Source organism: Cannabis sativa, chromosome 8 (genome assembly GCF_029168945.1).
Source record: "Cannabis sativa cultivar Pink pepper isolate KNU-18-1 chromosome 8, ASM2916894v1, whole genome shotgun sequence".
NCBI lineage: Eukaryota > Viridiplantae > Streptophyta > Magnoliopsida > Rosales > Cannabaceae > Cannabis > Cannabis sativa.
In genome coordinates, this window is record NC_083608.1 from 43,716,909 (window position 1) to 43,741,140 (window position 24,232).

The following is a 24,232-nucleotide window of genomic DNA, read 5'->3' on the forward strand; positions in this document are numbered from 1 at the left end:
GCAAAAGCCCATCAAGCGTTATTGGCCCAGTTTGCTTCTATCACTAGAGCCCATGGTATCATGTTGTCTGAAAAGAAAATGATTATTGGACAGACGCAAATAGAATTCCTTAGGATGAAATTATCCAAAGGACAATATGAAGCCCAACCACATATAGCCCATGAACTACTCAAATTCCCAGATGAAAATCTCACAAAAGTTTAGGTGCAACAATTCTTGGGCATCATCAATTACTTACGAGACTTTGTTCCCCGACTATCTGTACTGACAAGGCCACTCAGCAATATGCTCAAAAAGAATAGTCCAGAATGGTCACATGACCAAACGGTGGCAGTCAAAAAACTGAAAGAAATCATGCAAAATTTACCACCTCTACAGATTCCTTCTGACGGAAAACGTGTTCTTCAAACAGACGCTAGTGACCGACATTGGGGTGCTGTCCTTCTAGAGCAAGATGAACAAGGAAAAAGACGAATATGTGGATACAAGAGTGGACACTTCAAAGATTCCCAACTCCATTATCATTCAACGCTCAAAGAACTGATTGCAATCAAGATGGGAATAACAAAATTTGAGTTCCACCTCATCGGCCATCATTTTTTAGTGGAAACCGATTTTGCTGCATCAAAGGGAATGATAGGCCTAAAAAAGAATAAGACAACCAATACTCAACTTTTGAGATTGGCAACATGGTTTGATCATTACTCTTTTGAAATAAAACACCTTCCCGGAAAAGAAAATATCTTGGCCGACCTCTTATCTAGACCTAAGTCTATAAATATGGTCTCCTCACACCCACTCAAAACCAGCCCTTTAATCAGCCACAACTCGTCCCATACCATTCCATACATATATATCATGGCATCATCATCATCATCGCAAAAGAATTGCTCATTTCCCCGAGATGCAAAGCTCATCCTTTCTAAATCCAAAAGGTCAGCAAAGGAAAAAGCCTCTCACAGGGCTATTTATACTCACGAACAGATTCTCTCCAAACTGGGACCCTATTTTCAATACGATTTTTTGATTCACCCAAAGTATCCTTTTGCCCATCTCGTCCCCTTTCGGACTGCACTTTTCACTCCAAAGTCCATAGCCCATCTTTTTTTGGTACCTAACATGCCTCTGTACAATGGCTATCGAAGTCCAAACTATGGCTCTTCACACTGCTATACAGTCGTTCCTCGAACAAGAAAAAAATAAACCAGCCTACGAAATCCAAATGGACATTTTGTCTTGGTACGCTCCTCTAGAGGAGTGGCAAAAAATACTCTGGGATGAATGGGAAAAGGTTCGCAACAATCGACACATCTTTGTTTATCCATCAGGACCACATGTAGCCAACATGATGGATTCCTATACGGTCTTCTTTATCAGTCTTAATGCAAAATTGGACGAGAACAAGAAAATAGTTTGCAATCCCACTTTTGAACTATACGGATCCCAGGAAGCACCTTTCAGAGAGCAAGATGCAGAGTACAGAGATCTCCAAAAGATTATCTTTGAGAAAAATCAGACTATTCCACCAGAAATTTGGCCAAGAATAGAAGATGATGCCCCATGGGAAAAGTTCCCCTCAGATTATTCACGACGCATAGCAAGGGCTCTAGAAAAGTTCCAAATCTCCGAGAATAGTCACAATCAGGTCCAAGCCCCTAAAGCAAAAAAGACAAACTCATCACTATTCAAAGAAACAGACACTGTGGGGGTCCTACTCCGTAAGACAAGCATTTTTGAAGATTCACAAGATCCATACATGGACCAAGAAATCAACCAGGATCCCTATCTCTTTCAGTACAATGGATTGGAATGGGAGATCGTCTATTCTGATTATGATGCATGTCCACCAGCTGGAAGTGATGAAGAAGATGAACCATCAGGTTGGCACCCACTTCAAGAAGACCCCAATTATGACTCAGACTACAATGCTGATCACGAGCCAATTATCGATCGCTAATAAGAAGAACGAAAGAATTCCATATCTCCTATTTGTGTAAGATAGCAATAAGTGAAAAAATTCCTTATAGTCATGATGTTTGTAGGAATTTTTCTTATCGTTTGGCATTTTCTATGTTTGTCAGTTAGTCAGTTTGTCCATTTGTTGTCAGACTGTCTTTTTCTCCGCTTGTCATTTTGTTGGTTTGTCCTTTTGTTGTCAGAGTGTCCTTTTGTGTGTTTGTTTGCTTGTAGGAAATTTCTAGGAAGTTTCCTATTTTGTATTGTACTTCATGTAAATGGCTATATATAGAGCCATCCTTTTCATTGTAAGGACATCAGAAAACTTTCTACTAAATAAATTTCTAGTGTTCTTCTCTCAAAATGTTCTTTTAAATTTTCTTTAAGAGATTTCTGAGATAGTGATAGTGTGCATTATGGGTCATACTTAATAGATATTACTGTTATGAGTTAGGTATCACTCAAGTATAAAGATACTAAGCAATCTATCCTTCATAATCGTAAGTCACGCTGCAGAGTCGTAAGTCGTACTGATTCTTGTGAGAACATTCTCAAGTTATCTTTGATCTTGATGATGCTTAGCTTATAAGAGGGACCGACCATACAATAGGACATATAAAAAAAATGTTCAAAACAATATAAATAAAAAAAGTTTCATATCACAGTAAAATAAAATAGTTTGTAGAAAATAATATATTGTGTAAATATCAAAATAAAAAAAAATAATAATAATAAATAAAGACTCTTTAACTTTTAGTCTTATGTTAATTAGGTTGAATAAAACAACTTTTTATGGTACTATAGTATACTATTAATTAACATGAGACAACATAACAAAACTAATTTTTTTTTCTTCATTATAAATTTAAACAAACAAATAAAAAGTGGTTACTGTGCAAGTGATCAAAACAAATAAAAAGTCCAAATCTATCTAATCTGTATAATGAGACTAATTATCTACTGTGCAAGTGATAATTATTTCAAAAGGACCATGATAATTTAAATATTTTTCATTTTGGCACATCATTAAAATACTATAATCATGTGGAAAAGAAAAAGAAGAAATTGTTAAAAAAGAAAAATAATAAGAGACCTTTATTATGATGTAATATGTTTTGATATGTACCCCTACTTCATAGACACTCTTGCTTAAATTGTCTTAATTATTTTCTTTTATTGTATTGGTATTTGGTTCTATGCTTTTTATTAATTAATTTTCATTCAAATTACCAAGTTGTTGCTTATGATCGAATAGAGATTGACCAATATTTCTCATCAGACAACAAACATAATCTTACACCTTACAAAAGAATGTCGGAAGAATCTAAGAGAAAAAAACAAATTAAGATATATTGTTCTTCTTTTACCTTAGATTTTCAATATATTTATGAAATCCTTTAAATGGTTTTGTTTGGAGTCTTTTACAATTTCTATTCTTGGCTCTAAAAGACATCAGAAATCTAATACATATTATATTTACTTTTTTTCAATATATATTTTATAACTTTTTACCTTTAGCTTTTAATTATATGGAGACCTTTAAATGGTTTTGTTGGGAGTATTCTTTTACAATTTCTATTCATGGCCGTAAAATACATCATGAATCTAATACATATATTTATTTACCTTTGTAGTGGAGTGAGACCTTTTCATAACATGAAAAAAAAAAACTTAAAGGTTGGGTAGAAAATTTGTGTTATTGTATTATGTTCGTAATAATACAATTAAGATAATATCAACACGATATGATTATTAAATGTTTCAAAATTATTAATTAAATACTATACGACGCCATGACACAATTAATATTTCACAATGTACAATACAAACACAAACACTTATGAAACCTATGATAATTAATTTGTATTACAAGATCATATCATTAGACAGTTATTAAACATGTCAATATGATTATAACACTAAATAAATATAAATACAACATGATTATTAAACATGTCCAAAAAAACTCAAACACTACATATACGATAATTATTAAACACATATTATCCAAACTCATTTATTTATTTCGTATCATGTTATCGTATTGTGACTATATCTGGAGGTTTGGAGAAGAGTAGCATAAAGTTGAGCACTACAACATCTCATGGAATTAATTATGTATGGCTTATTAAGATTGGATCAAACTATATTAATAGTGGGTAGGTTTATTAATTATTAGCAAAAACAAATGTCAAAGAGTGAAAGAGAGGAATTTCTTTTTCAATTTATTTGAAAAGCATTATCCATTTTTTTTTAAAAAAAAAAAAAAAAGTTAGCACTGCAATTTATATGATCATCACCCAAAATAAAAAGAAAATATTACCATCATTTTCAAACCCAAAATCATTGGTGTAATTATTCACAAGTCCCCACCCCTTACAAAATATCCTCCAAGATCAAAAGGGGTGTTTGAAAGAAAAGAAAAGAGAAAATATATATATATATATATATATATATATATATATTTGCTGAAGTAATAAGGCCACTCCAAAGGGCCACAAACAACCATAATAATATTAAAGTTTCTAGAGGAATTAAGTGCTTTTTCTTCAATATTTGCCTCTGTGGACACCATAACAGCCATATAGAGCTATATAGCTTCAACCCCATTACTGAAATTGACAAATTTGTTTCTTCTCTCTTTTGTTCTCTTCTCTTTTTTTTTTTTAAAGGGTCATTTAAATTCAATAGTTAAAATAAATCAGAAAGTGGAGATTGGACTTCTTTTTTTATTAATTTCTCAATAGAGTAAATTCACTAGTGCTAAGAATCAAACAATATGATGTGAGCACAATACAAAGCTGTAAAAAATTTATAATTATTATTATTAGTATCATTATTATTATTATTTAACACAATATTATTTTATTGCTACAAATACGTGTGTTATATATATAAAATATTCATAACTTTTTTAATAATGTTGTATATAGTCCAACAGAGATTATAATATTCAAGATCTCAATTATAATGTTATGATCCCAACCCAAGCCCCACTTTATCTGTTAAATCTTTCACCAAATCTAAAAGAAAATTGTGAGAGCAAGTGAGATAGATCATTATTAATAATATTTGTTGAATATTGTTGGTACCGTCATATTAATAAAAGCCCACTTATATTAAATGCATAAATATGTATATATATATATATATACACATATTATACTTGAGATATTTGCTAGTGATTGAAATGTGAATTGGTTTTTTTTTTTTTTTTGCTTGAAAGTTGAATGTTTCAATTTTTTATTGAACAAATGTCTAGATATGTATTAATTAGAAGAAATGTGTTTGTTTCAATTTTAAATGGAAATGAAAAAAAAAAAATAAAGTAACATAAATACTAGTAAAATTATTAAGACAAAAAAAAGAAAAGAAAGAAGCTTACAATTCTATCAGTATTTAATTTTCTTTCAACAAGAATGGAATTCATGCCATTGTGTAAGAATCAATAGGGATTGTATTTCATTCGAAAAAAAGGAAAAATATGGGTGGTAACATTCTAAAATAACAAAAATTATCGATCTCAAATTGTATATTTTTTTTTTCTTTTTGTCGCTGTAATGAAAAGATAAAAAATATTATGTAGTAGTCTAAGAAATAAGAAACATTTTAAATTAACAAAAAATAGTTTAATTTACAAACTAATTAAATTGAATTCAAAATATAACATGATTAGATTATTAGTTGAAGAGTATTATTATTAAGCATCACAACTACTTTAAAAATAGATAGCAATATTTTATAAAAATTATTATATTATTTTATAAGAACAATAATAACACCTTAAGTAATGTTGGACATAATTGGTAGCTTTTAACATTTCTTTATTTAAACAGCCTACAATGTACCGAACAATTTGATAATAACATTGACATGTAGTCTATTAGGATTGATGATTAGCCACATTATTATCTAATTAATCATTAATGTAAAGTTTATTTTAATTATTATATACACATGCTCTCCATCCATTATTATCATTTATTATTATTTCAATAAGTATGGAATGGACACGTTTATGTACATATTAATTGTTTAAGTAACTAGCGATCAATTATTTTATATTTTAAATTTTCTACACTTGATTCTCTCTTTTTTTTTTTGGCAATATTTCTTTAATTTTATTTTTATTTATAAATTTGATGTGTTAGTTAAATTTTACCGTTAAATCCCAATTAAATTGTCACCGTGTATAAATGTGTATACGTGGTATGTTTTTATTGAATTTGAAGTTTTAGTGTCACCTGTATACAAGTATAAACAGTGGCAATCACAATTGACAATTTGCAAATAAAAATAAAATTAAGGGGTATTGTCCAAAAAAAAGATAGAGAAAAATAAAAATATAGGACTCGTTTGGTACGCCGTATTGTATTATATTGTGTTGGATTGTATTGTATTGTATTAGTATTATTTAATACAATACTATGTTTGGCATTGACTTGTATTAATAGATTGTGTAAAATTATAATATATGTTCAATACACTCGATCCCAAAACCGATTACGAGTCGAGTCCGAGTCCAAGTCCCAATCCGCGTCCGAATCCAAGTCTCGAGTCCAGGTTTGGGTTTGGGGTTTGAGTCTGGATTTGGGTCTGGGTCCGAGTCCTGCTTAGGGTCCCGAGTCAAGTTCTAGGTCCAGGGTCCGAGGTCTAGGTTCGGGTCCCGAGTCTCGGTCCGGTCTCAGGTTCGGGTTCAGGTCTGGGTCCAGGTCCAGATTTAAGTCCGGGTCTGGGTTTGGGACCAAGTCCCGTGTCCAAGTCCGGGTCCTGGTTCGGGATCGGGTTCGGGGTCTGGGTTCAAGGTGAAGGTCTAGGTTCGAGTCCGGGTTCGGGTCCAGGTCCCGGGTTTGGGTCCAGGTCTGAGTCCCAAGTCCTAGGGTCCCAGTCCAAGTCCCAAGTCCTAGGGTCCCAGTCCCGGGTTCGGGGTCCATGGTCCAAGTCCGGGTTTGGGGTCAAGGTCTAGGTCCGACACCCGAGTCCAGGTCCGGCACTCGGGTCCGGGTCCGGCACACAAGTCCGAGTCCAGAGTTTGAGGTCCGAGGTTTGAGTTCGGGTCCGAGTCTTGGGTCTGGTTCAAAGTTCGAGTCCGTATCCTGGGTTTGGGTCTGGGTTCAGGTCCCGAGTCTGGGTTCGGATCCGAGTCTGGGTCCAGGTCCAGATCTGGGTCCCGAGTCTAGGTCCGATTCCGAGTCTAGGTCCAGTTCCGGGTCCGGGTTTGGGTCTCGGGTTTGGGTCCAGGTCCGGTCCTAGATCCGAGTTTGGGTTTAGGACCAGGTTCAGGTTCCGAGTTCGGGTTCGGGTCCATGTTCAAGACCATGTCCCGAGTCCGGATCGGAGATTGGAATTGACCCTGAATTCTTTGTAAATATTACATAATACAAACTATAATATGGACCATTTGTTATGTATTAAATAATACAACTTATATTGTATAAAAAATTTGGTCGTAATAATTAATACAATAAATTGTTTTATCCAAACATATGACATTTATACAGCGTACCAAACAAACCCATAAAAATTAAAACATAACAGGTTACACGTTCCTAGTGACACGTTCTATACTTGGAAACATCTGAGGTGAGGGTGGACTAGTGTCAATCTCTCTCACTGTCTCAAACATCAAAAGCTGCTCCCAAAACTAACCAAACCAAATATGCTTCCCCAAAATAACCAAACCAATGTGGATATAGCTTTCCTCTGTCGACTTCTAAATGGCCAACTAAATTATAATGCAAAACGAAAAGAGAAGATGACAAATCACAAATCTATAACTAGTGGAGTAAAATAATTATATTAAAGGGAAAATTTCTCTCTCCAAGAGAGGGGAGACAAACTGAATGAGGGGCACCTACAGCTTCCACTTGCTCTGTGTTTTTGAGTTTTGAAATAGCAAAGTTTCGATCTTTGCTAGAGTGATTGATTTTGTATATAGCCAATAGTATATAGTAGCCACAGACATTGGTACTATACTATCTTCTATGATTCTATCCAGCCAAACCAACCAAATCATAAAATATATATATCCCAAATTCACGACTCCAAAACCAACCAAAACACAGAATATTTCCCTAACTTGGGGATGGAAACTTTAATTTCACATTTTTAATCCTCAGTCTCAGGAGAGAGTTATAATCTTCCATAATTAAATGGATTCTCTCATACTTTTAACAAACAACTCTCATTCCTCACTTTTGTTATCAAACACAACCCAAAAGCTAATATGCAGTTATTCAGCAAAAAAAAAAAGAACTAATATGCATTATGCAGTTGTTAGCTCAATATTGGTTTCTTCTTGAGAGCACCACATTATTCATTAACCAAAAAAACTAATTTTGACAATAGCAAGTTTTATCAGCACAAGCTAAGGAATAACTCACAGTTATATAAAGATTATTTTTCAATGATACTTAGATAGCGTTTTGGTTAGAAGGAATGAAAACATAGAAATGAGATATGAAAATGGGAATAGGAATAGGAATAGAATCAAATTTATAACGCATAAAAAAATTATTAATTTTTTTTTCATTTTGTATTGGAATAGTCTTTCTTTTAATTTTAAAATAGAATAATCATTCTACCAAAATCATGTAAAATCATTCTATTGGAATAACATTCCAATACTTTAAAATGCAAGCAAACAAAAATTTCATTACCTCCAACCAAACGCTAACTTATATCGTGCAAATGAGTTTTTTTTTCCTAAATGTGCAAATGAGTTAAAAAATTTATACAAGTCCTTTACCTCTTGCAGTACTCATTTAGTTTTACAGGCACCAAAGCCAAGCATATACTTGAATGGTCTTTAATCGGCCCAATATCTAACCTCTCACCTTAATTTAGCATTCACCCAGAAAACAAAGCACAACTAACCTCTAATTTTTACTATCTTTAAGGAGTCGTAATTTAAACTTTTCTCAAGAGAATAAGGTGGCGTTTGGTTGAGAGGAATAAAAATATGGGAATGAGAATAGGAATGGAATAAAATTTAAAATGCATAAAAACAATTGATAAAAAAATCATTAAATTTTTTCTTTTGTTACATTGGAATGGTCTTTCTTTCTTTTTTTTAAAATAGAATAGTCATTCCACCAAAATAGTGGAAAGAGCATTCCATTAGAATGGCATTCTAATACTTTAAAATGCAAGGAATGAAATGAAAATTGTTTCCATTCCATTTCATTACCTCCAACCAAATGCCACCTAAAAGTCCAATTAGTCAGGGAGAGCAAATGATTGGGTCATCATAGACAGTTACAAACAATGCAGCTTAACGACTTATCAGCAATACAACTCCATAACAGCGTTAAAATTAATTCAATAACTTCTAGTAAATCCTTGAATTACTTATCCTAAGACTAGTATAATAAGTACTAAAAGAAAATTTACTTCAGAATAAGTGAATGACAAACTATTGCTCTTCATTCAAACAAAGGATCACTGGTATCAGCAAGAACTCAATTTGATATCAAAAGCAAATTATTCAAATGACATTGCATGGATTGCACGTAGCAGCCAATATTAAAAACTATACACTATTACAACAATCCATAAAACTCTTTGACATGGTTCATACACAATTTTCACCTACGGGAGCTATATACAAGGAGTGAGTATATACACATGGAAAACATTTAAGCAAATAACTCGAAATTGAATGTGACCTGGGAATCTGTTGGCGAGACACGGCGAGCCCTTTGGCTCTTCCTCAGCTCATAATCTGCATCGTCTGTTGGCAACTCGTACCTACAAACAGGGCATGTATTACGAATGCCCAACCAGGGCACAATGCAATCCCCATGGTAGTAGTGGCAACATGGTAGCCTCTTCACCTTCTCCTCCACTAAAATCTTATCTTTGCAAACAGCACAAACCACATCATTTTTCTGCAACTCCTCCATTGTTAACTCGACAGAAGGAAGATTCTCCACAACGCTTTTTGCAGCTGGAGGACTACCTTTCAAAGCAGTCTCACTTTCAATGAATTGCTCGAAAAGGGTTTCGTACTCACCACCAACAGCATAAATGTAATCATCCTGAACAGAGAAATAGGATTCGGTACCAGAATCTACATTGCGTTCCAAACTCGAATTCATAGCTAGATTATTGATCGCCAACAGAATTTCCCACTCAATGTTTCTTGCTGCCTGTTCTGCAGGCTCGTATTCCTCCATTGTTTGTACCTCTTCTTCAAATTCGTCATCAATCACAATGCTTAGATTTTCTCTCTCATTGACTCTTTCCTCCACTTCTTCCCAATCAAACTCTTCATAGAGAGACCTTTGATCCTCCTGACAAGGGCCATTTAAAGGACTTCGAATATCCCAATCGTTGACTCCATTATTCCTGCCTTCATTATCGTCCAACGAATTGAAACCCAAAACCCCAAAATTACCATCTTCAGAATCCGACTCAGAATCGAATCGAACAACTCTAAGTCCTTCCACGAGCGATTCGACCCTTCGTGGACTTGAACGTTCACCTAATTCAAAGTCAACCCCTACAGAACAACCCCCAATTTCAAACTCGTTCAAAGACAAACCTGAATTTCGATCGCTATAACCATCACGTTGCTCTGAGCTGCCACGCTCGAAGAGATCGGTGACAAAACAGCTGATGTCGCGGTCGGAGTCTGATGCAGAGCCGGAACGGGAGAACCAATCGGAGTCACAGCTTACGGGATTGAAGGCATCAACTAGGGCCACCTGAGAACAAGGGAATGAGGTTGAGGCAAAGGGGTTGCAATTGTGGTTTTCGGAAGCGTCGGTGATGGAGGCGCACCATTGAGAGATGGAATCTAGGTCTTGAGAGTATGGTTCTTCAAGCGGAAACTTGACATCGGGAATATCACCTTGAGCCATGGCTGTGGCGAATGTAAAATACAGAATCTGAAGATTTGGATTTACATGGATTGGAGATCTATGGTGGTTCTATGAATGAACTGAAATTCTTGGATTCTGCTCAGTCAGGTTATGTTTTGTTTTGTGTAAGTTTCCTTGAATCTGAACAAAAAAGTTACGAAAACGACATGTTGCTTTAGCTTACGAAAGTTCATGTCGTTGCAAACAAACGACGATTTACTTTATTTGTCGTTTTCCGTAAATACGACACGTCGTTTATTCGGTTTGCTGCTCCTTGAAAAATAAAAAAAGGATTGGACCTAATTTAGAAAAGTTAATTAGGATTTTTGTCTCTTCAACTTAAACATGTAATAAATCATGTTCCTAAACTTTTTTACTCGTTAAAAATTCTCTATGAATTATTGAAATTGTTGTATTTAAGGACTTTTTTTCAATTTTACTAATGATTATAGGCACTGGCAAACCTAATTAAGGACCAGTGTGGGTTTAAGCCCATGCTGAAAAAGAAATATTTCATTTACTTCTTAACTAAAAAAAAATTTATTATTTTAATTGCCCACAATAAATACGCAACAAAATGGGAGACCAATAGTTGAATGATAGTTTGACAGTATATCTCAAAAAGGATGTATTCAATGCTATTGACAACGAACTTATCATTCATCGTTTCAAAACATGAAAACTCGTCGATGACAACTCTAATAATATTGAGTATGTTATATATTTTGAACATTAGATTGTTTTTTTTAGTACTTGATATTTAATATCTTTTTAGTTGAGAATTGAAATATTTAATTGTGTTTTTCTTTATATTTATTTATTTTTTTTGGAATATTTTTATGTATGAAAAAAATTTACGCCCACTCTCCAATTAAATTTTGGGTCTGCCACTGATTGTATGTGTACTTTTTCGGATTTTAATATCTATCAAATCATGTCTCTCCAACTTTGACATGTGATAAATCATGTCCGTGAATTTTCATCCATATTAGATTTTTCTTACTAAAATTATATAAAAATCTTTAAATCCAACAATTTTAATAGTTTATGAAAAAAAATTACGATGTTCAAAATTTAAGAGGCATAATTTAAAACATGTCAAAATTCGAGAGGCGAAAATTCTCTCATTTAGAAAATTGATTTTAGGAATTAAACAAGTTTTAAAAAACTGTGTTAAAATAAACTTCCCTCCCAGTTCTCTCATCTCTGAGCTCCTTCTCCTCCGATTCTCTCTGCCTTTTATTTGTGTACTTTTTCCACTCTTGTACTTGGAGAGAAGCAAATTTCATCTCTTGCTTGTCTTATGCCCTTGATTTTTCGCCCTTGTCGAAGCTCATCCCTGAAAGAAATCAGGTTGGTCATGGATTTTTATTCCTCTATCAATTTATTCTAACATAAATATATATATATATATGGAAAAATACATACGCCCTCTCTATAATGTGGAAAAGAAAAGTGATCATATTCATATTGTATACATAAAAAGATGTGTGTAAATATGAATGTATGTGAGTGTATTGTATATAATTGGTGTAGGGAATAGGTGGTACTCTATTTTTCATGTCTTGGGGTCTCTTGTTTGGTCCCCTGTTTTTGAGTCAAATGTACTTGTTTTTTAATGCCTTCATTGTGTTTGATAAATTTCCTGAGTGAAGTTGAAGCTAGCTCATCATAATGATCAATGTGTAAAATATTATGTGTGTCAACTAAAAGTGATTTTGTTGATAATTGCTTGAGTGAGTTTGATTAGCTTAGTCAAATTCTTTTCATAAAAAATAATTTTATTTAATGAAATTTACCCAAAAAAAACTATTAAAAATATTTTTTCTTTTATTTTATTTTAAATGAAAAATGTGTGATATATGGTTAAATATAAAGTATATTAATATAATGTAAAATAAAATTATTATTAATCAATTTAAAGTATATTTAAGTAAATTTATCACTTCATTTGGAATTTAATTTTAAATTTAGTGAAAAATACTTTCCCACTTTTTCATAAATTGAAAATCTAAATAATAGATTTAAAAAAAAATCAAATATAATAAATGAAAAATTAAGTTTTTTTATATTTATTTTTTAGATAAAAATAACAAAAACCCCATTTCAATTAAAAGAAAAAAAACTCAATTTTGCAACAACTTGTTTGAATTTTGTTCTTTTACACAGGAAACATTAAAATCTCTCAAAAACCTACAAGAAGTAAACTATAACAAAAACGAAAATAAATAAATAAATGAATCCTAATTAAAACGCATAAATTATTAAATTGTAACAATACAAAACACTTGTACCTAAACAACTACATGTTATATTATGCCAGTTTTTTGTCGTTCAATTTTATTATTACTCCATCACTGAAGATTGAAAACGACATGTTATTAAGGTGAAACGACCTAGGAAGAACTAAATCAATACCGGAAAAGAGAGTTTGCATATACGACAGAGGAGAAGCTCAGAGAATTCTTTCCATTTATTTGAAATTCTGTTGCAACGGTCAAAAAGCCCGCCAACCAATAACTATGAAAGTTGATGGGTCATCTTCACTTAACTCCTCACCATTTAGCAAAACCATTACTGTTGTCTTTCTCATCCAAACTTTTCTCAACTTTGACACCAGACCAGCCTATACCTGCCAAGACTTTCAAAACCTTTTCCCGCATTTACCAACAATGCTCCATTGGAAGAGCCTTGAATCAGGGCAAACAAGCCCACTCTCAGATGATCGTATCTGGGTTCAAGCCCACGGTCTTTGTAGTGAACTGTTTGATTCAGATGTATGTCAAGTGTTGCAATTTGGATTATGCTACCAAGGTGTTTGATGGACTAACTGACAAAGACACAGTGTCTTGGAACACCATGATTTTTGCGTATGCTTGGTGTGGCAAGATGGAGTTTGCGCAGAAATTTTTTGATGTTATGCCGACAAGGGATGTGGTCTCTTGGAATTCTTTGGTTTCAGGGTACTTGCAGAATGGCAACTATATGAAGTCTATTGGTGTTTGCGTGCAAATGAGGAGTTCCGGCATGGCTTTTGACCCTACTTCATTAGCTGTCTTTTCAAAAGCTTGCTCTGCAATAGAAGATTATGATTTGGGAATTCAGATTCATTGTGTTGCAGTGAAGATGGGTTTTGATGTTGATGTTGTGACAGGAAGCTCTTTGTTAGATATGTATGCTAAGTGTAACAAACTAAAGTTTTCTCTTCAGGTTTTTCATGAATTACCTGAAAAAAACTGGGTTTCGTGGAGTGCTGTTATTGCCGGTTGTGTTCAAAATAATCATTTACTCAAGGCCTTAGAAATGTTCAAGAAGATGCAGATTGCTGGAATTGGAGTTAGCCAATCTACCTATGCTAGTGTTTTCAGGTCCTGTGCTGGATTGTCTGCCTACGGTTTTGGGAGTCAGTTGCATGGACATGTAATAAAGGCACGTTTTAGTTCTGATGTGATAGTAGGAACTGCCACTTTGGACATGTATGCAAAATGTGGCAGTATGTCTGATGCTAGGAAACTGTTTAACTCAATGCCGAACCATAATTTGCAATCTTATAATGCCATTATTATAGGATATGCTCGAAGTGGGCAAGGCAATGAGGCTTTGTACTTATTCTTGCTGTTGTTGAAGTCTGGTCTTGGATATGATGAAATATCTTTATCCGGTGCACTTGGTGCTTGTGCGGTGATGAAAGGGCATGTAGAAGGACTTCAACTACATGGGTTGGCAGTTAAGAGTCGTTTAAGGTCCAATATATGTGTTTCAAATGCCATTTTAGACATGTATGGAAAATGTGGATATCTGATTGATGCTTCTTGCATGTTTTCTGAGATGGTTATAAGAGATGCTGTCTCTTGGAATGCAATAATTTCGGCTCATGAACAGAATGATAACAGAGATGAAACCCTTCAAATTTTTGTTTGCATGCTCCGTTCGAGAATGGAACCTGATCAGTTTACATATGGTAGTGTTCTCAAAGCTTGTGCAGCTCAACAAGTTTTAAATCATGGGACAGAGATCCATGGAAGAATTATCAAATCTGGATTGGGATGGGACTCATTTGTAGGAGGTGCCCTTGTTGATATGTACTGTAAGTGTGGAACAATAGAAGAAGCAGAAAAGCTACATCATAGAACTGATGAACAAACTATGGTTTCGTGGAACGCAATTCTTTCCGGATTCTCTCAGCAAAATCAAAATGAAGATGCTCAAAGATTTTTTGTTCTGATGCTGGAGACAGGCATCAAGCCTGATAATTTCACATTTGCAACGATTCTAGATGCTTGTGCTAATTTGGCTACTGTTGGACTAGGGATGCAATTACATGCTCAAATTATCAAGCAAGAATTGCACTCAGATTCATATATTTCCAGCACACTTGTTGATATGTACTCAAAATGTGGAAACATGCAAGATTCTCGGCTGATGTTTGAGAAAGCACGAAAGCGAGATCCTGTGACATGGAATGCCATGATATGTGGCTACGCCCACCATGGTCTAGGAGAAGAAGCCCTTAAAGTTTTTGAGGATATGCAACTTGAGAATGTGAAGCCAAACCGTTCAACTTTTGTCTCTGTTCTTCGCGCTTGTGCACATATTGGAAACGTCGAAAAAGGGCTACATTATTTCCATTCAATGCAAACCGACTATAACTTGGCTCCTCAGTTGGAGCATTACTCGTGCATGGTGGACATAATAGGCAGATCAGGTCAACTTAGAGAAGCGTTGAGGCTTATTGAGGAGATGCCTTTCGAAGCTGATGCTATTATATGGAGAACTTTGCTTAGTATTTGTAAGCTTCATGGAGACATAGAAGTAGCTGAAAAGGCAGCTACCTCTTTATTACAATTGGATTCTCAAGACTCTGCTGCTTATGTTTTGTTATCAAATATTTATGCTGATTCTGGGATGTGGGATGAGATGTCAAAGATGAGGAGAGCTATGAGGTCTCACAGAGTGAAGAAGGAGCCTGGTTGTAGCTGGATTGAGGTCAAAGATGAGGTAAATGCCTTTTTTGTTGGGGACATGGCTCATCCAAGATGCAATGAGATCTATGAGAAGCTTCATTTGCTAGTTAGTGAAATGAAGGTGGCTGGTTATATGCCATTTATTCATTTCGATGAGGAGGTAGCTGAAGAAGAAATACATGAACAAGATGAGCTTGGAAATTTCATGTACAATGCTTAGTTTTGCAACTATTTTTAAAGATATGTTAAGTTTCTCTGAAACATTGAGATTTTTGAGTAAACAAAATTGAACCTTTTGTCCAACTAATCACAGAAGGATTTAAATTATATCTATTTTCTACTCACAATGAAAAGATACATCATCTTATAACTAGAGAAAATATACTAAATGATCCAAATTTAGTATCAGAATATTTTTTGTGATTTTGAACATATGATGTTTTTTTTGTTTTTTTGTTTTTTTTTTTAAATCAGAAATCTGGTGAGCTTGTATGCTCGATTATTCAAAACTTAATTATACCGTACAACAATTTAGTTAGAGTTCTTTTTTTTATTTTACTGTTCTATCACTTCCGAAGTCCCACATATTTTATTTACTATAATTATTTTTAAAATCATCCTTAAAATATGCCTCAAAACATATTAATCCTAACTTCTCACCAAAATATATTAATATAATAATAGATATATTTTAAGTATAAATATTGTGGTATTTTATGTCCAGATGCGAAATTAGTATCAAATTAGAAATAAGCATAGCTCATTATTTCAGACGTAAATAAAAATAATTTTTGTTTACATGCATCATATTTATATAGTTTGATATCAAAAAATAACTTGTGAAAAAGTAAAAGAATAATTTCACAACAAATCATGAACATAAAATGTACCGCTTAGTTTTTTTTTTCTTTTTCTTTTTGCTGTAAAATGTACCACTTAGTTAAAAGTGAGCAATTCCACAACAAATTATTGGCTAAAACAATCTTCTTTACTAAAGCAAAAAGACCTGCCTACCTTCAGGATTAGCACTATTAGCTCAGTTAACTGTTCCTTATCATGAATCATACCTAACTACCACACAATAACTAGCTAACTTCAAAACTTTGGCAGCGCCATCAGAACGGGCAATTTTGTAGTTGGAAACTATAAAAAACAGCCGCCGATATCAGCAGAACAAGCACTGCCAAGAAAACTTGCTTATAGTTTAATATTCCTGCATCTATTCTCCTCACCGTCTCTGGTCCCGGCACACTTCCGACTAATATCTTACCGGAAGAGACACCTTCGGGAGTTTTCTCCATCTGATAAAATGAATATAAAGAAGCAAATGTCAAAACAAGTTTTCAGTGACTGAAAAGCCTTTCTCAATAACAACAACCTAGCATATTTTTTTCAAAAAGTACTTGCTTAAATCCAAATTAGGTAACAAAAAACTAATATTTAGCATAAATTATACAACAAGAATGCATTGAAAAAAATTTACACAACACAACAATGAATTTCTTGTACTACCAATAGAGGTTTTCTTTGGGAAAAAACTGTGAAAAAGTACTGAAGTCAGCATGCAAAAGATTGTCCATCCTAAAAAATAAGACTTAAACATCCACAAGCCTGCCTACAACTATGCAAATAAATATGATCCACTAAAAGAAACTTAAATTTCACAAATGAAATATTCCTGTGAAAATTAAACACTGAGAATAGATTATTATGTCCAACCACCATCAGACTTTTATCAAACAAAACAATGAAGCATGAATCACCTACCTTAGAACTGATAGTAGACACCACAGTATCTTCTTTCTTAACTTCTGAGCAAGTAGCAGTACTCAAATTATCCTTTGGCTGCATAAATTCTTTATCGTGCCTCATAACTGCGTGCTTGTTGCTTTCTTGTAACTTCATCCCCAAAATCTTATTTTCAGTTGCCAATGAAGAAATCTGCATGTAACACAATAAACAACCCACCATGAAACTTTTAGTGCCATGAAGGAAATTTCACATCGCCCCTCTGTTTAGTTTAGATCTTGGATTTTTTTAAGAATTTAATTGCTCTTGTTTGGATTCAAAGAAAAGATTGAGATCAATAATAAATCATAAATATGTTATAATTTACAAAATTTAGAGCAATTATAAATAAATATATTAACAAAGGTCACAAAATAAAGAAAAATATATTCATCATTATTTTTCCTTACTCTTTTTTTCTCACAAAAATTTTCCATGGTAAAATCCATGATCCAAACAAGGCTTACACGACCAAGTACAGACTATTGATGTACAACAACCAGGTATATCCATTCCCATCTCAAGAATATAGAAAGAAAGAAAAAAAGAATAACTAGCACAACTGTGGAAGAAAATGTTAAGTTGTGGAAACAGCCATGATTGATAACTGTAATACATAGTTTATTAAATTGACTACTCCTGTTAATAATTCAAACTGGAGAACAGAATGCAATATGCAACAAAGTATCTAAAATGTTAAGAAGTATAATGAGTCATAAAGAAAAGAAAGTTCATGATGAGACCATCAATAAAAAAAATATGGATGTAACAAATTAAATTAAAAGATGAAATTTTGTGTTTGGTCAGTTGTACTACATTGAAAATTTTCTTTTATCCAAAAGTGAAGAAAATTCATCATATGTGTTTTTTACTTGCCTTATTTTGGCTCGGACGGTAATATGTAAAGTAAATCCAACTCTACAAACCCCAACTTCACACCACATATAGGTTAGAATATCTTCCTCCTATTGAACTATAATTTATTGCTACTTTCTTAATTTACTTTTGCCAGGGTGGGAGTAAGACTATCAGAATAAAAAGGCACTTTAATAAAACCAGATATGTGTTCGGTGAATACCTGCTTATGAAGGCATTCTCGTTCAAAAGCTAGTTGCATCACCAAATTTGTAATGACTTTGGTCTGGAAACTGATGCCCTCTGCAGCAGTCATCTTTGTTTCATCAGTCTGTTGTAAAACCGCTTCCAAGCTTTCCAATCGTCCCCTTAAGAAGTTCAATTCCTCATTTAGCTCTGCATGAGATTCAGATAATATGATGCACTTATCCTCTGCACTATCAGCCCGATTCTCAGATTTCAAAACCTTCAGCTTAAGATCCTCAATCAAATTCTCCATATCAGATATTGTAGAATACAGTAGGCTTTGCTTCTCTTGACTGGCTTCGGCAGATGCGATTGCACATTGTAGCTGGATATCAGACTCTCTTAACTGCCTCTCAAGGGAATCAACCCTGTCAGAAGCGCCAGCACCACTCTTAAGAAGGCCCAGCTCTTCATTAAGTTCCATATTGGTCTCTGTTAATAATTTACACTTGGTTTCAGCATTTTCAGCCCGACTTTCAGCTTTAGATATTCTCTCTTCAGAATCTGCAACAACATTTTCCATTTCATTGATTCTGGAACATAGAGCATTGAGCTCTTCCTGAGTACCATCTGCAGAAGATTTTGCATTCAGCAGCAGAAACTTAGATTCTTTCAGCTCGTTTTCAAGCGAACTGACCTTTTCACCCAAAGTGAAGGCTTCTGAATTGGCAAGAATTAACTTATCTTCAGCTACTCGCAAGTTGGTTTTTAATTCTTTTGTCTGTGCAACAAGCAAGTCATTAAATTTTGCGTTGCTGCTTTCTAGCTTGCTCAAAGAATTTTCTTTAGCCTTCAGCTCTTCCTTGGAACCTTCAAGCTTTGATCTTAGCTGAGTCTCTTGTTGAGATGAACTGTTCAAACTAAGCTGGAGTATCTGCAATCGACCCAACAGCTCTTTCGAAATTCCCATTGAAACCACAGCCGTGTTATCTGCCTCAAACAATCTTTCCCAAACATCTTCTGTTTCATCTCCCATGCAGTATACTTCTCGTTCTGAGGAGACCAGTCTCTGATTTAGCTCTTCTTCAACTTGTCTTAACTCTGTCATTTTCTTTTCAAGATCCATTTCTCTTGCCAGAGATTTCTCCAGCATCCTCAAAATATGTCTTTGTTGTTCAGCAGTTTGCATTTTTATTTCTGCATTTGCATTTAAGAACTGATCCTCCTCTAACATTTTATGGCCAGTCCCTGTCAACGTGTGCATTCGACAGTGAGAACCTAGGATAATTAATAGTTCTACTTGTTTATAAGCACACAACATTAAGTCTCCATCAAAAGAGAGAATTCATTTCTAAATGAAAATTAAAAACAGGAGAATGGGATAGAGCCAGATGCTTTTCAATACTTCTATCAAATTGTTGAGGAATTAAATTGTATGGACCTAAACCAGTATATCAAACAATAGCTCAAACTAATTGAACAAAGGCTCATCCAAAAGGTACATATCCGAGCTAAGATAGGAACTGAAGGTCCCCATCTTGAAATCCTGGGGAAAAGATATCTATGACTGGTCTGTGGCTGTGAACTTGATAATTTCAAGATAGCCCAAACAGAAATCAACTTCGTTTTAATTACCACAATTTTGTCTTAGGTCAAACACAACTAGCTCAGCTAATGATCTTACACAACCATCATATTAAGGAAGTAACAGTGACGATTATATTTCAACCATAATAACTACAAAATCAAATTATTTGATAAGTAATAAGTTGCTCACCATTCTCTTGTCGATCGAAACATGATAAAGCCCTCTGCAAGTACTTCGAGTGTGTCTGAAGTTCAGAAAACTGGTCTAATGACTGTTTAAAAGATTGTTCACAATCATGTAATTTTTCTTCCAATCCTCTAGAAGCTTCTCCCACATACGAACATGATGATAGTAACTCTCGAGCATTAACAACTCCCGATTGAAGTACAGCAATGAATCCATCCAATTCTCTCACCTCTGATTCCAAAACTCCAGATAAGAAATCAAATTCCAAAGCTTTCTCTAAAGAATCATCTGATAAATGATCTTTCTCCGAAGCCAAAGCTTCAAAGTCATTTTCCCTAGTTGACACATGCATCATAAGAACAGTTGTGTTGGCTATCTTCTCACAAGTGCATGCTAGATCAAGTTCCAGCTGTGTTAGAAACTCCCCAGCATTTCCTAACTCCCCATTCACTAAAATTCTATCAGCAAAGTCAACTTTACCCATCTCTGCTTCTAGGTCAACAGTATAGCCATGATCAGCAGAAACACTAGGTACATAAACATCATTAGAATCCATCTCAAATGCTCAGTTATTGTCCAACCTGGAATTCAAAAACAAAACAGAATCAATCCAATTCAATTTTAGATAACAACCGCAAACACAAATGGCAAAACTATAGAATTTCTGATTTTCATGTTTAAGACTTCACTCCCATAATATACATATAAACATATATATAAAAGAAAACAATATAACATATAACATAAAAAATAAAAACATTATTTCTTCACAAGGGATCAAGCACAGGCCCCCACCATGCTGATCCAATAGTGATGTATGTATATCAACCTATATTACACCATTGGAGAACAAAGACATACAAGAAACAGTCATTAGCCCGTATTATGTCTCATCCAAATATAAAAAGGCTAATTTATCGATCACCCAGTTGAAAACATATCCATAAAACCAATTTAAAAATCTTGAATACCCATTTAAGCATTTTACAACATACGACAACAAACCAACAAAACATTGGAAAACAGACTAAAAACCACGGTAGTTTTAGGCCTAAATCTTATTGGGTAATGGAGGAAAAAGAAAATGAAAGATTATACCTGTTTATGTTTTGTCCTGAGAAGCTTCTTGGGTTTTAATGTAAGTTTCAAAACGATGAAAAATCCATGGAAAACAACTATGATCGTTTACAGGCGAAAGGGAATGTGTATAAAAAACTTGGACAAACTAAGGTTAGATTCCTCCGAAAAATAAAGGTGTAATTATTAATTAATGTAAGAGAATTTGTTCATCTAAGATTAGTGCGTGTTTAGTTAACGTAAGCAGCGGTGCGCATAATACGTGGTGGCCTGTCTCTACGGCGCTTGGTTGGCTGTTGGATCGAGTATTGGGTTTGGGTTATAATGTATTTGGGCTTTTATTTTGGGCCGATGTGTCAAATGTATTGGCCTTTTATCTTGGTGTATGTTGAGAAATTACACTCCATACTTTTTTATATAAAAGGAAATTATACTCTATACTTTTTTTATAATGTTCTCTTTTATTTTTATCCTCTTTTTTAAAGTTTAGCATTTTTACCTATTTTTTTAAATATTGTACCAATTTTACTACTGTCACTTCTAGATACTCTCCATGTGACTCTCTTATGTCAGGGTATTTTAGGTATAATACATATAAAAAAGGGTATGTTTCAATTAAATATAAAATTAAACATAAATTTGATTAATTATTTAATAAAAGTGGTATTTTTCAACTTACCTCACCTCCGCATATGTTGTTGGTTGAGATGAAATTAGTTGACTGCCAAAATATGTAAAACTTTCCAGACTATTATAATTGGAGTTACAAATTTGTAGTCTTATAAGTAGGAATGCACAATTTCCCCATGGGGATGGGGCCCCGCGGGGACCCGCCCCTAATGGGGTGGGGATTCCCCGTCTAAATGGGGAACGGGGCGGGGACAGGGATTAAATTTTGTCCCCGAATATTAAACGGGGCGGGGACGGGGATGACACTCCCCGCCCCGACGGGGACCCGTTTAATTTATTAATTATTTTTTATTAATATTTTATATTTTATATATGCCTTTTGTATTTTTTTTTTTTAGTATATTAATATTATTTTTATAATTTTGAAGTTATATTTTTGTATAATAATTACTATTTTGAATAGTAAATAATATGTAATATTTTATTTTTTATGTAATTTAATAATTTTATACAATTAAATTTTTAAAATAAACTTATTTTTACAATAGGGGATTCCCCGCCCCGTCCCCGATGGGGAATAAGCGGGGATGGGGCGGGGATGGGGATTAAAATCCTTAACGGGGATGGGGACGGGGAGAGCACTCCCCGCTAATTCCCCGCCCTGTGTGCATCCCTACTTATAAGATGGTACATTCATATGAATTTGAAATTTTTTGATATTTATTAATTATTTTTAATAATTAATATATTTATTATAATATATTATCCTTTTGTTTTTAGGACAAAGATGCAGTTTGTTTATATAAAAATAAAAATATAAAATATATAATAAACCAATATAAAATACTTTTTAAAACAAAATAAAAAAAGTAAAGATTTAAATATTTATTATTTTTATTATGATCTATTTACTTTAAATATTTTTTATTTTTTGTAAAACTTCTCTATATTTTTATAAATTTACGGTTTGGGTTGCTCCGGAAGTTTGTTTCTATGTGGGATGCTATGTAGATTTTAGTTGCGATTTAGGTTGCTCTGTTAGTTGCTATGTGGTTTCTATGTAGAATTTCGTAAAATTATATAAAAAAAAATTGTTTTGAAGTGTAAAAATAAAAATAAAAAATAAAAAAACCCCAAATAAATAAGTAAATATATTTTTAGTTAAATAAACTTATTATAAAGTATTTTAATCAACACACTTTTTCTAAAAGTTGGGTTGTATCAATTTTAGCTTTTAGTTGTCTATAATTTTTATAGGGAAATTTACATGGTATACTAATTTTTGCTATTTTTTTACAAAAATACTGCCAGGCGGTATTTTTTATTTTATACTGTATTTTTTTATAAGTTTCATACTGCAGTATACTATGTTAAGTTTTCACTAATGTTCTACTGGTATTTTATAGTTATTCTACTGTTGTTTTGAGTTGTTCTGTTTTGTATTCTACTAGTGTTTTATAAAAAAACACAGTATTTTTAAAATCATTTCCGTGTGACAGTATTTTTGTAAAAGTTAACCTAAATTCTAATATTTTTGTAAGTTTCCTATTTTTTTAATAAACTCAGGCCGGTCCTGAAATTTAGCGAGTCATAGAAAAAAAAATATTTTTGAGTTCTTATTTGAAAAAAAAAAATGTGGTATTTTTTAAAATTAATAAAAAAAATGTGTAATTTTAAAAATGAACAATTTTTTTTAAATCCCTAAACTATGTAGACTCTAAGCACAAACATTGTCCCTTTATACCCAAAACAGAACCTGAATAAGCTATCTCTTTTTTATCATTTTAATTTTTCCAAAAAAAAAAAAAAATTGTTCAAGAAATAAAAAAGAGAAACAATCCTCGAATCAAAACAAAACATCTAATCTCCGCATCCTAGTTAATGTATTGATACAAATAGGGACATGAATTTTGATTGCATTGCCATTTAGCCCTTCATTCAAAATATTTATGACAAAATTACCCTTTGCTAACTCTCTATTATCACTTCACAAATCACATCATCCTTTCACATTATGCATTTTTATTGGACAAATAACATGTGGTTTAGATTCTTCATATATGATGTCACTTAATTGTTTACAATATATTTCATTTGTCACTTAGCCTTTATGTTATGTATGAATAAATTATTAATTA

At 33.3% G+C, this 24,232-nt stretch overlaps 3 protein-coding genes across 3 annotated transcripts; 1 reads left to right on the forward strand and 2 right to left on the reverse strand.

The window, feature by feature from the left end:
• Positions 1 to 9,420: 9,420 nt before the first annotated feature.
• On the reverse strand, positions 9,421 to 11,015 carry LOC115700509 (E3 ubiquitin ligase BIG BROTHER-related). The gene has a single exon (XM_030628056.2). It carries the CDS (start codon positions 10,818 to 10,820, stop codon positions 9,594 to 9,596), a length of 1,227 nt encoding a protein of 408 aa, XP_030483916.2. The 5' UTR covers positions 10,821 to 11,015; the 3' UTR covers positions 9,421 to 9,593.
• Positions 11,016 to 11,918: 903 nt separating this feature from the next.
• On the forward strand, positions 11,919 to 16,195 carry LOC115701501 (pentatricopeptide repeat-containing protein At3g02330, mitochondrial). Its single transcript, XM_030629314.2, has 2 exons — positions 11,919 to 12,173; positions 13,207 to 16,195. The coding sequence occupies exon 2, from the start codon at positions 13,353 to 13,355 to the stop codon at positions 16,002 to 16,004; it is 2,652 nt and encodes an 883-aa protein (XP_030485174.2). The 5' UTR covers positions 11,919 to 12,173; positions 13,207 to 13,352; the 3' UTR covers positions 16,005 to 16,195.
• A 422-nt stretch (positions 16,196 to 16,617) lies between these two features.
• Positions 16,618 to 21,714, reverse strand: LOC115699507 (WPP domain-interacting tail-anchored protein 1). The gene is made up of 5 exons (XM_030626959.2): positions 21,486 to 21,714; positions 20,391 to 20,968; positions 18,651 to 19,861; positions 17,552 to 17,725; positions 16,618 to 17,085 (listed from the first exon to the last, which is right to left on the reverse strand). The coding sequence occupies exons 2-5, from the start codon at positions 20,941 to 20,943 to the stop codon at positions 16,900 to 16,902; spliced, it is 2,124 nt and encodes a 707-aa protein (XP_030482819.2). The 5' UTR covers positions 20,944 to 20,968; positions 21,486 to 21,714; the 3' UTR covers positions 16,618 to 16,899.
• Between the last annotated feature and the right edge of the window lie 2,518 nt (positions 21,715 to 24,232).